This window comes from Berghia stephanieae, chromosome 4 (assembly GCF_034508935.2).
Source record: "Berghia stephanieae isolate SIO BIC M18660-M18661 chromosome 4, UCSD_Bste_1.3, whole genome shotgun sequence".
Lineage (NCBI taxonomy): Eukaryota > Metazoa > Mollusca > Gastropoda > Nudibranchia > Aeolidiidae > Berghia > Berghia stephanieae.
In genome coordinates this window covers 33,709,246-33,721,745 of record NC_088363.1, presented here as the reverse complement: position 1 = coordinate 33,721,745, position 12,500 = coordinate 33,709,246, and the positions used below count along the sequence as shown (strand labels likewise).

Genomic DNA, 12,500 nt, shown 5'->3' with positions numbered 1-12,500 from the left:
TTACTCTTACACACACATACTCCAATATAACACCCAAAATATAAAAATATATAATAAACATCCAAAAAACGTGTGAAAAGTGGGATACTTTTTGTGAGCCGATGAAGTCGGATGATTATTTAATATTTATTTTATAAAAATAATAATAATAATAATAATAATAATAATAATATAATAATAATAATAATAATAATAATAATAATAATAATAATAATAATAACAATAATAATAATGAATAATAATAAATAATAATAATAATAAATAATAATAATAATAACAACAACAACAACAACAATAATAATAATAATAATAATAATAATAATAATAATAATAATGGTAAACATAACATAACATATGGTATAGGACAAAATAGGATAAAATCCCTTGAATGCCCTTAATATGAGTAATGCTATAAATCTATTGATTAAAGATTACAATAATAATAATACACGTGGTAAAGATAGTATTTCAACTTAAATGTACTCATGTATATGTGATGTACAAACGTATATCTTTAACCGTGACATGCAAAGAACACACACACACACATACACACACACACACACACAAACACACACACAGACACACGCACGCATATAGAAGATAACCATAATAAGGTGACAACAACAATAACAATAATAATTTAAAAAAAAAAAAAAAAAAAATAATAATAATAATAATAATAATAATAATAATAATAATAATAATAATAATAATAATAATAATAATAATAATAATAATAATAATAATAATAATAATAAACGGTTGAAAGTGGTGGGAGTCAAACATCTGCCTCAAGAGACTCATTGCCTGACGAGGAAAAGTGGAAAGCATAAAGGCAATTGTGGGGGTCCAGATAGCTCAGTTGCTAGAGCACTCACCTCATAAGCAAACGGATCGGTATCGATCTCGGTTACAGTCGATATTTTTTCTAACCCTCCTGTTCAGCCAGCAGTAATTGGGTAGCTGGGTCTGTGTTATATGACTGAAAGTAGTTTGCAATAGACCAGCATCCTATCCAAAGGGTGCAGACAATTGCATCTGTCCGGTTTAAAAGTACAGAAACTAGATGGATTCCAGTCCAATGGGCCTTATGGCTATGGAGGACCGACTATCGAATATGCTAATATAAATACTTCATATACCTGCCTTTATTTCATAATTTTTATAATTCATATATATGCAAACTTAGAGATTTTTCTCTCCAAAAATCTCTATTTTATGGCATTGATGTTTTGCATTGCTATTCCATATAATATAACTACGGCCAATCAAAAATAATGTTTCCCATTTGAAAACAAAACAGATTGAGGATTTTGCTCATTTGCGCTATATTTAAAAGCTTTTCGGGTTACTGATTTCAACTTTTAGATGCTTTACAGTATAATGTCATGGTCTAAAACGGAGATTATTTCAATATCAATATCAGCGGCGTCAAGTAGCAATTCCGTCAATGTGAAGTTGTTATAGCAGGGGGAATTAAGGTATAATTGTGCAAATAGGTGATGAAAGCATGAAAATTGGCACACAGGTACCTTATACCACCAAGAACACAATCTGATAGAGAAGCATTCTGACATTTTACAAAAAAGTTTTACATTTGTTTGTTTTCAACGGGGCATATATTATCAGCGTCAAATAGGGCGAAATTAAATATTATTTGAAAATGAATAAAATCATGAAAATTATATTACACAGTACAAATTCCACGACCAACTCCATATTCATGTGTCTTTACAATGAAAAAAACAAACCCTGTGAGCTTTTATATAGCGCAATATCCACCAAACTGTTCAAAGCACTTTACAATGATTCCCGGACGGGGTAAGCTTTCAAGCTAATGCTAACTACCTTGAGACCTGATATTGACTGTTTAAAGTCAAGAGTTAAGCCTGACCAAAGTTGCTTGGCTTTTATTTGTTTGACTTTTCCTTATAGTCCTTTATAATCAAATTACATATTCAACCTACCTAATTGTTTATGATATGACATCCTCTACATCGACATAAGTCTGTACGCTGTGCATGGTAATGGTAAGCGGGCTCGCAAACATTTGCATCGGGACGTGCATCCTTTCTTGCAGCCACATTTGTTAAGTTGTTGGCACACTTTGGATACTTCCGGCTGTGATGACCAGTATGGTAAGAGCTTTCCTCCGTCCATTTTCCAGCCCCATTCCAGAGGTGATGGTAGTACAGGATCTTTTTCTGTTGCAGAGCTCAAAACATAGCCAGCTTGATAGGCCGCCCGTTTAATGTGTTGCTGTAATGTACTTCTTGTGGGGAGGAAGTCTCTCTATTGCACGACCTTTTTGGCAAAATAAATTCTTGCTGCATTAACACCTGTGCCTAATGCTTTGTCGTACATAGTGACAGTAAAGGCCTCGAGCTGGGTGACGTGATGATCCGTAATGACGTTTGGTTTCCTTTGTTTGCTAGTTCTTCCAACAGCGGAAGCATTGTATTGATAAATTCGGCATATTATGAGACAAAGAGCGTTCAGAATGAAATCCAGCCCATGTTTTTACATCCTGTTCCAAGTAATTTGATGAAACATGTTGTAGCCAGTCCGTTTCTTCTGTCCTATAAGGGTCATTTGTCATGTTTGAAATAATGTTCGATGGAGCAGTGTTTGTTGCAGGTATATTTGGTTTAACTCCAAATGCAATTTCTTGGGCGACCTTTAGAAAATCCGACAAAATATTGCTGTCTGTGTGAATGACGTCAGAAGTATTCATATTCAACTTTTCTCGATCAACACCGGACTCATCATTTGTAGATTGCTGAAACATGGAGATACTTTTTCCGTGGACAGAGTTTTTGTGAGTTGTTGAGCTTGGGTTATAATCAATGTTATCAACAGCAGCAACAGTAAAAAGTTCTTTCTTCAGATTGATTGGGCAAAGAATTCCTTCCTCTTCGAATCTATTTTCAGCTGCTGATGCGATATCCGATGACAATGACAACATACGTTTATATGAGGAACACAACCCTAGCGAAAATAATGTGTCAATTATCTTCTTTGATCTTGTATGTGTGTATAAAAAAATACTTACATACAACGGTAATGGCGTCTCTTTGATCTGCGACTGTCTTTTTTTAAAAGTCGACCCGGTTTTATTTTTATTTTTGGTATTTGACACAATAAGTTGTGATATAGATAGGCTTTCTTGGTGCCTGGAATCTGACTTTTCTGAAGGAAATGATCCAACCAAAATCATTTTGATTAATGTCAACAGGGAGTTAGGCACTGCGCCTTCTTGACTTCCAATCCCGATGTCCCATTGTGTTGGTGTTTGCGGGCATTTGCGAATGTCTTGTCGGATAGTTTTTGCTGTACGCCACAAAGACATTGCATTATCATCTACTTGTTCCTTTTGATTCTTTACTAATAACGCAGCAACTTTGCTATCGTGTGCTACATATGTATTTCGTCCAGAAGAATAGAATTCTATGCTTGGAAAGACTCTCATAAGCCGCTCTTTGAACCGGGTGGGGTGAGCATAGTTATTTCCACAGCCTCTAGTGGTGCACTCACTTTTAAACTTCTTAATAAGTTTTGACAACTGGTGGGTTGCATTATGGTTCTCCTCTACATAAGACACGACTGCTGCGAAAGCGAAATTTTCATCAGGACCTGAATGTTTTCCCTTCATATGATTAGTCTTAGATTTTCTACCCTTATTCATGTATTTGATGTGGCAGAGTTTATGGTAGTGTGCCTCTTTCGCTACTAAATCACCACCATCGAGTAGCTGATTATTGTAATATCTTTTATCAAAGTTGCTGTAGCAAGTATCTTATCTTCCATTTCCTTCGTCATTACAGCATGGAGCCTTCCTGGCCGCTTATTTTGACATATAAAACACTTTGTCCTGTTTGATTTCAACTTCTCCTCTGATTTTTGACATGGTTCCCTGATACTTCTTCTAGGTGTTGTTTCAATTGGCAATTCGATACTCAAAGATGGATCTTGAAAATCAAAATCAGATATATTGTAATATTCGCTTCAAGTCTAAATTCATGCTTCTTTGTTTTTCTTGTCTTGGAGGCTTTTAATTGCATTAGAGTTATATTTCACTCGACAAGACCGATGCCATTTGCATTGTTCGATTTCAATTCTTCAAGAGTTCCATTAAGATGTGTTTTGACATTGCTATCAGCTAACGAATTGTATTGATTTAGATTTTCTAGAAAGGTTATACATCATTGGTCCTTGTTTGGAAGTTTAGAATTAGCTGGACAAATCAATTTTTCAGATGAATCAATTTGGCAAATCAAACACTTTTTCCAGTCATTTGAACCAATAATTTTTGCCATCGTGCATGAAAACAGCCAAACGAACAATGTTCAATATTAGGTACTATCTATATAATATGTTTGCATACATATGTTTACTTAATTTATCACTAATGGGGTTCTTCTATGTCCAACTTTTTGGCGGTTATATGACCTAAACGACGTTAACACAATTTTATCAACTAGTCATTCACCTAAGGCACAATCTGTTTTGTTTGTATGTGCATATATACGATTTGCATATCTCATGGTGAGAAAATGCATTTCTCGTTGTGTGTCATTTTCATAGGTAAAGCCATAATTAATACAGTACTTTACATACAATGATCAATGCCTAAAGCACGGTGGTGGTGGTGGTGGTGGTGGAGGGAGTGAGAGAGAAAGAGATAGAGAAAGAGAGAGAAAGAAAGAAAGAGAGAGAGAGAAAGAGAGAGAAAGAGAGAAAGAGAGAGAAAGAGAGAGAAATAGAGAGAGAGAGAGAGAGAGAGAGAGAGAGAGAGAGAGAGAGAGAGAGAGAGAGAGAGCGAGAGAGAGAACATCCCCACCATTACATTTCAATCAATGAAATAATTCTATGTAACTGTGTATAGTAATTGATTATATCAATACCAATCCATGCTAACAAAGAGTTATAAAATGAGTCAACACCGGTTTACGTTTTATGTTTCCCTTCAAACACCATCCCCAGCCCCAATATTGGCCAATTCTAAAAATAATTCGGAAACTGTCAGCCGATTGGGTAATTTCCACCAACCCGCACCCCTCCACCCTGCTTCTACCTTCGCGCCGCTTCGATTCACACATCGGACGCCATGATAAATATTGTTGCCGATTAAAAAATATCAACCTTTATTTACTTAATTTCTTGGCTCACAGACATCGCTGGAAGTGCTTCTCTATCACATTTTGTAGCCCTTGACGTGCTTTACAATCCCTGAAAGTTTCATGCTTTCATCATTCGTTTGCACAATTGAGCTATTGTCTGCCCTTAATTCCCTCTGCTATTAGCACTATAGCCTTTTTATTCTTTTCCAGATCAAACGATTACAGTTACAGTTACAGTCGCGCACGTCTTGGTTCACAGTTTTCGTACTTGAATAGTTTCAAAGCAATGTCTATCAATGCCATTGTATTGCATTTCAAAACCATTGCCGAAACCTGTGAAAAGAAAATTATTTATTTTTTTAAAGAGAGAAAGCAAACGCTATTATGTTACACCTCTGATTTCATGACTCGAGCCTCAGATTATATGACTCGATTCATGTATGACAAATATTAAAACGTTCGTGACTACATCTGTGCAATTCAGACCTGCCTACTATTACGAAAAAGTCGTAAAATTACAACATTATGATCATCTCTAAGCCATTAAAACTTACTGAAATCAAAAGCTGATCTAGGCTACACAATTGTAAGGATTTAGTAGTGTGTTGTTTAATCATTGTGAGGGTAAATTATTGATCTATAACGTTAACAAAAGCGATTACCATTTTCGTCTTCGAAAATTACGATTTTTTAAAATTTTCAAGTTGGCGGGTCTGGCAATTTAAAACTGAGGCAACGATCATGTTGAGGCCAGGTGTGAAACGAACGTGAATTGAGTGAATTTTCATGGCAGTGTTATGTTATGTTGTTATTTTGTTGGGTTTTTGTCCTTGTTTGTTTGTTTGTTTTCTTTTTTGTTTTTGTTTTTTTTTTTTATATTGGGTGGGGGGGGGGGTATTTTTAAAAACAACAGTGGAATATTATTTTTAACTTGCTGTACAGTAAACCATTAATTAAAAAAACTTTCCCTGTTACAGTCGAAGTTTTTTTTGGTTATATATATATATATATATAATATATATATATATATATATAATATATATATAATATATATATATATATTATATATTTCCATTCATCGCTTTCGGTCAATCGTGGTCTTTGAAGTTGCACAACATATACCGCCTGTGATGCCTGTACATAAATCAAGGGCTGAGCTGTCTCATGTTGACAAGAGAGCTATCAAAAGAGCAATCGTTGATTGGTCAAAAATTCAGGATTTCATATAAGGACATAAGTTCTGGAAAGCGATACCTACCCACCTGTCAATGGACAGAACTGATATGATGAAATTAGGGCTCCATAAAATGTTATATGTATCATGGTAGGCTCCACCCTTTATTTCTATTCTGGCGTAGATGTAGACGGCGATAGCATTTCCGATATCATATTGACTAGTGGGCAAAGGGTTAAAGCTTCCAAACAATCCCAATCGTCGTCTAACTCTAATCGGCCCCGTTTGAGCCCCGACGCGCAAACTCAGTAGTGTAGTGTGTTGGTGCGTTATATTCGGTGGCGGATGCTGTGAGTGTATAAATTAAACGCATAACACCAATAACATGGCATGTGTTTATGTTCCAACATGATGTTCGGTTGGTCTATAAAGATGCTAAGCGTTAAGGCAATATACTCAAAACATCCACCAGCCAAATTAAACATACCAACACATTAAACTGAGTGTAACCTTGAACGTAAATAATAATAATAATAATAATAATAATAATGATGATGATGATGATGATGATGATGATGATGATGATGATGATGATGATGATGATAATAATAATAATAATATTAATAATAATAATAATAATAATAATAATAATAATAATAATAATAATAATAATAATAATAATAATAATACATGGCATTTATATAGCGCATGTTCATCTCCGTGTGATGCTCAATGCAGGTTACAAATAAATATACAAAATTTGCATATGCTATAAAACGTATACCACAATAATATCAATAGAAGCAGTGTGTGTAATATCGTGTCAATATCATGAAAATGTAACGGGAAAAAGGTAGTGCTTTAATAATGAATTGAAATTATCAATAGATTTTGCTTCTCTTATCCTTCTCGGCAGGGCATTCCACAAAAGGGGCCCAGTGTGGGTAAAGGAACGGCGGCCATAAAGAGTATAATTATAATATTTCCAAGAGTAAGCCAGTAAGCTTCGTTTTGTCAGTCGAGGATCTTAAATTCATATATAATATTTCTAACATGCTTTTAGTCAGTATTCACTTAGGCTTTTAAACCAAACTTATCATTAAAATGTCTGTCTAAAACAAATAACAAAGAGATGAGACGTCAATTTTGTTCCATCTATACTTGCAATGACGGAGTTGACGGCACTCGGCTCTTTGTTGTTGTTGTTGTTGTTGTTGTTGTTGTTGTTGTTGTTGTTGTTGTTGTTGTTTGTTTGTTTGTTTGTTTTTGTTTTTTCGTTTTTGTTTTTGATGGGGGGGGGGGGGTTCTACACTGCTAGTTTGGTGATTAGATCTCACATAAATATCTCTAACATACTAAATACTATGTTAAAGGTTACACGTGATTATGTGCAATGGTACGATTGATCTGGTGGGGACAAATAGTGAGTATTTTACATAAACGCATACCATTAATACACATCATATTATCACAAGCAGAAATGAGATGCTCTCTGCAAATATCAGAGTACCAATTTGGAAAAGGCAAAATCACTTGAAAATCAAGACATCCGTTGGTGACATTTCAACAAAACAAAAACACGGCGAAGAAATCAAGAAGTCTGTACAGAAGTGCATAGATCAAAACTACCCTGAAAAAAAATGGACAAGAATCTATACCGATGGTTCATGCAATAAAGAACACACGTGCGGGGTCCTGGGAGTGCACATCGAGTACACAAATGGTCAACAAAAGGAGATCAGCAAACCGACTGGTACTCGCACTTCAATCTACAAGTCAGAGGCAGATGCAATCCATGAAGCTGTTAAGCAAATCCTCTCAGAAAATGAAAAACCAAGACACATAGTGATTTTAACAGATGCTAAAAAATTCTGGAGGATATAATGATGTCCTTTGCGGATGATATAGACGCCTTGGTGGAAGACCTCATGAAGCTAAGCAAGTTTACCAACATTGTACTGCAGTGGATTCCAGGACACTGTGGGATACTTGGAAATCAGATCGCTGACCAACTGGCAAAGGCAGGCAGTCGCATGCAGCAACCCTCCCCAACGTACTCAACAGGAGAAATTAACAAAATGGCCAAATTTATCCAGTCTCAGAGATGGAGAGAGAAGCACCCAGAATACAACATGAATGACCCAATCAAGGTGCTCGACAGAAAGGAACAGGTCATCATCTTCAGACTGAGAACTGGACACAACCAGTTAAAGGAACATATGTGGAGGATGTCCAGAGCAGGTGCCTCTGGACAATGTGACTGCGGACTTGAAAATGAAAATGGACATCATGTCCTAATGGAATGTCCAAGGTACAACCAGTTGAGAAGGAACTTCTGGCCTGACCCAACCCCATACTCAAAGAAGCTGTACGGCAGTGAGGACGACCTCAGGACCACTGTGGGCTTCATTCACCAGACCGGACTGACCATGTGACGTGACGGGAACGAAGAAGAAGAAGAAGAAGAAGAAGAAGAAGAAGAAGAAGAAGAAGATGCTCTCTGCTTTAGGTTGGATTTGAGGATTGGGATGTAATGACCATGAAAGAAATCCATGTATGTAAATCAAATTCGAGTCACAAAGCCAATCATAATAGATTCCGACAATAACAAAACGGTCTTAAATAGGCATTCTCAACACAATCAGCTTGGCCCCTGTACATATTAGTCCTGGCAATGTCCCCAATCAACGACACTTTTCGCGTCTTTTTGTCAGCAACCAACGTGGCCTCATACAATCCACCGCCAGGGGATGTTTTTATGGTAAACTGAAATAAGTCGCCGGAAATCGTGGCTGAGTACATCCTTAGAACAGTGACGACTGTATCCAGAGTCAACTTTACGCATTCATCTCTGGAATCTTTAGACTTTGCAATGATCTCTTCTAGAAAATGCGTTGATATATTCCGTGTAAGTTCCTCGCTGATATCCGCGGTGCTGAAATTACGGCAATTACAATACTTCAGAGGGATTCCGGTTTCTTCACAGGTCCTTCGTTGTGGTAATTCATGAAAAAGGCTGGCGCCTCTGGATCTGTCTCTTTTCTGGGCTACAATATCATCCCCCTGGAAATCAAGGATGTCTATAATTGTTGCGTGTACGTTAAAATTGGTGATTAGACGATGCTGATTCTTTCTGAAATTAGACATGATCTTTGGGTACTTAGCCTCGAACCAGGGTGGAAAGATGAATAACAAAAATGGGTTGCTATCCTCCAGCATTCCTTCAAATGTGGCTCTGCAAGATAAGAACAAAGTTCTGAGTTTTCTGTCAATGAAAATTGATATAAATTTAGAACAAAAAGGAATGTGAGCGTTTATACATCGCATAATCCACTAAATTTGCCCAAAGCCCGTTATAAGGAGCCCTGGCTAACACAAAAATGAACATATAGGCCGAGACCTTATGCCTGTCGGCGGTACACATTGCATTTTTTCCGATAGATGGCAATGTCGTAAGCTTCTCCAAGCGCACAGCATCTATAAGTTAACGATGGCTTCGCTGGAACACACTAGACTTGTATTTTGATGTCATTTCTTTTAGGTTTGTGCAGCGTCTAGCGAGTTGTCGTTAGTATTGCTCAAGAAAACAAGCGATCCCATTGGTAGAACTAATGAATACAACTCACCGTTTGTTTTCTTTTGTGGCCAAAGAAACCTTTTGACGTATTTTTTTCAAATAATTTGATTAGTGTCAACGGTGGCTACGACCACACACCATCAATAATGTGAGAGCTGCCAAGAGCCATATTTAGTACACGATGACCAGCTGGATCAAGCGGCTCTCCAGTTTGTGAGCAGTTATCACAATGTTTTGTCACCTACGCCAACCCATCCGGATTATTGATGAGCTAACATCCCTTTGCTTTGTTTGTTGTTTATTTTTAAGGGTTTTACGCGCTTGCAACAAATTTAGGTTATATCAGCACCAGTAAAAGGGAAGAAAATGGGATAGTAAAACGTTCTAGAATTATAATTAAAGTTTTTAAGGGTTTTACGCGCTTGCAACAAATTTAGGTTATATCAGCGCCAGTAAAAAAGGAAGAAAATGGGATAGTAAAACGTTCTAGAATTACAATTAAAGCACCCAAGAAAAAAGTAAGACATAGGGGAACTGGGAACAAATAGGGATCAGGGATCAGATGTAGATTCCAAGAGCATACCACCAATGCACTTAGTTTGAGATCACCAATAAGTCTCATCCGGACACAAGCACAAAATTAAACAAAGAGATATACTCTCAAATGCTTACATTATACATTCAAAACAACAAATATAATAATACATAACAGTGAGATGATTTCTAAGGAATAAAATATCTCCCAAAACAATAACTATGCATTTGACTGATTCCCTCCCAGCTAGGACTCCGACCAGGGCCAGGACAAAACCAAGTAATCTCATTCCAAGACAAAGACAGAAAGCATGTTGGAAAACAGATATAAGGGGATAGAAGACACAGTATGTACCCCCCTGTCCACTATGGGAGGTCCTTTTCCTTTGACACACCGACGCATAAAATTACACTATTATTGAAATACACGAAACTTCAGCATCATCATCATCATCATCATCATCATCATCATCATCATCATCATCATCATCATCAACAACAACAACAACAACAACAACAACTACAATAAACAACTACAACAATATAATCATCATCATCATTATCATTCTCATCATCATCATAATCACCATCATCATCATTATCTTATTAGAATCAATAGAAGAAGAAAACAAATCATTTTAAATAGCCAAATCCAAAATTAGTATTACCTAAAGTCTCCATAACGACTTCCGTGGTCACTGAAGAAGACAACCAGTGTGTTGTTGAGAGAGCTCTGGCCGTAAAGAGTCTTGAAGAAATCTGCGTAAATCTCATCTACAGAACTGGCCATGTTGATGTCATTGTGTGTTGCTTCTGCGAAGAAACTGTACCCAAAATAAGGCGTTGCCTTCGTATTGTTAAACGTCCCCGCCAACTTTAACCAATAATCGTAATAAAGATTTATCATGTTTGTGTCCCCAATACAGCAGAAAGGGTCGTTCTGTAACTTCGCTATCTTCTCTGATTGTACGACAACTGGCCTATTGTAGTAATGAAACGTTGGTCTATTCCAGCCTTTTTTCAAGTAGTGGAATGCGGTGATTTCAGTCTTGTCAAACATGACGGATGTTCGATAGCCCACTTTTCTCGCCTTCTCCCACAAAAACAGATGATCCACCACATCGAAGTAGTCCGAGTACTTCCAATATTTAAAGAATTCTTCTTCACTATAACCAGTCAGCAGTGGTATCACGTTTGGAAATGTATTCTGGCCAACTTTGTTGAGTTTATAAAACTCAATACCGCCCTTTGTAAGCAGAAATGACTTAGTAAGAGGCATATGCCGCGCAAAGTTCAATTTAGACGTAGCATCGATACCGATAAGCAAAATACTCAAGGTCTCTTTAGGTTTGTTCCTCTTGACATGGGCAGCATAGGCAGACTCCAGACTTTTTTCCAATGTAACATTTTTTTCGAATGACACTGATGTAACTCGTCCCAACCTTTCTCCAACCTCCGTAACACTGGCCCCAGATATGCTCTACTTCTTTTGGAAGGGCTATAGAGTCTGTAAAACCATTGACCATGCCGATACAACAACATTAAAATCGCCGTCTTCATCCGCTCTTGTTAAAGATGCATATTTACAATAGTCGAGTCGAACATTCAAATGTTTAACTTTTTCTCTATCTATTTTTAAATAGTCTTTGTCATTTGTGATATATAACAAACTGGGCGAACTATTCTTACATTTAATTTTGGGCATTTTTTCGAAAAACTGGGCTTTCCATTCGTCGATATGTTCGTCATAGAATCCCATACATCCATCTTCATCATAGTGGGTAGAGTTTATGAAGTACCTTTTGTAAATCACCTGACGCCCGAATTTGGTGTGAACTCTAGATTTGTATTTTTTGAATAAGTTTTGAATATTCCCATTGTATATTTCCTGGTATAGTGGTATTGCGATGAATATAAGACAGATAAATGCTGATGAATATTTGCAACATCCTGAAAAAGGGGATATATATATATATATATATATATATATATATATATATATATATATATATATATATATATATATCAACAACAAAGGCGTAAAACTAAATAAAAACCTATTCAGATATTAGCTCTCTCTCTCTCTCTCTCT

General features: G+C 36.4%; 1 protein-coding gene across 1 annotated transcript in view; it reads right to left on the bottom strand.

The window, feature by feature from the left end:
* Window positions 1-8,712: 8,712 nt before the first annotated feature.
* Window positions 8,713-12,500, bottom strand: part of LOC144970451 (uncharacterized) — a 31,217-nt gene continuing 27,429 nt past the window's right edge. The window contains exons 2-3 of the mRNA XM_078910112.1: window positions 11,077-12,358; window positions 8,713-9,532 (exon numbers count right to left, since the gene is read on the bottom strand). Of these exons, the coding sequence (XP_078766238.1) occupies window positions 8,884-9,532; window positions 11,077-11,687 (1,260 nt within the window). The 5' untranslated portion in view covers window positions 11,688-12,358 and the 3' untranslated portion in view covers window positions 8,713-8,883. The remainder of the gene's footprint in view (window positions 9,533-11,076; window positions 12,359-12,500) is intronic.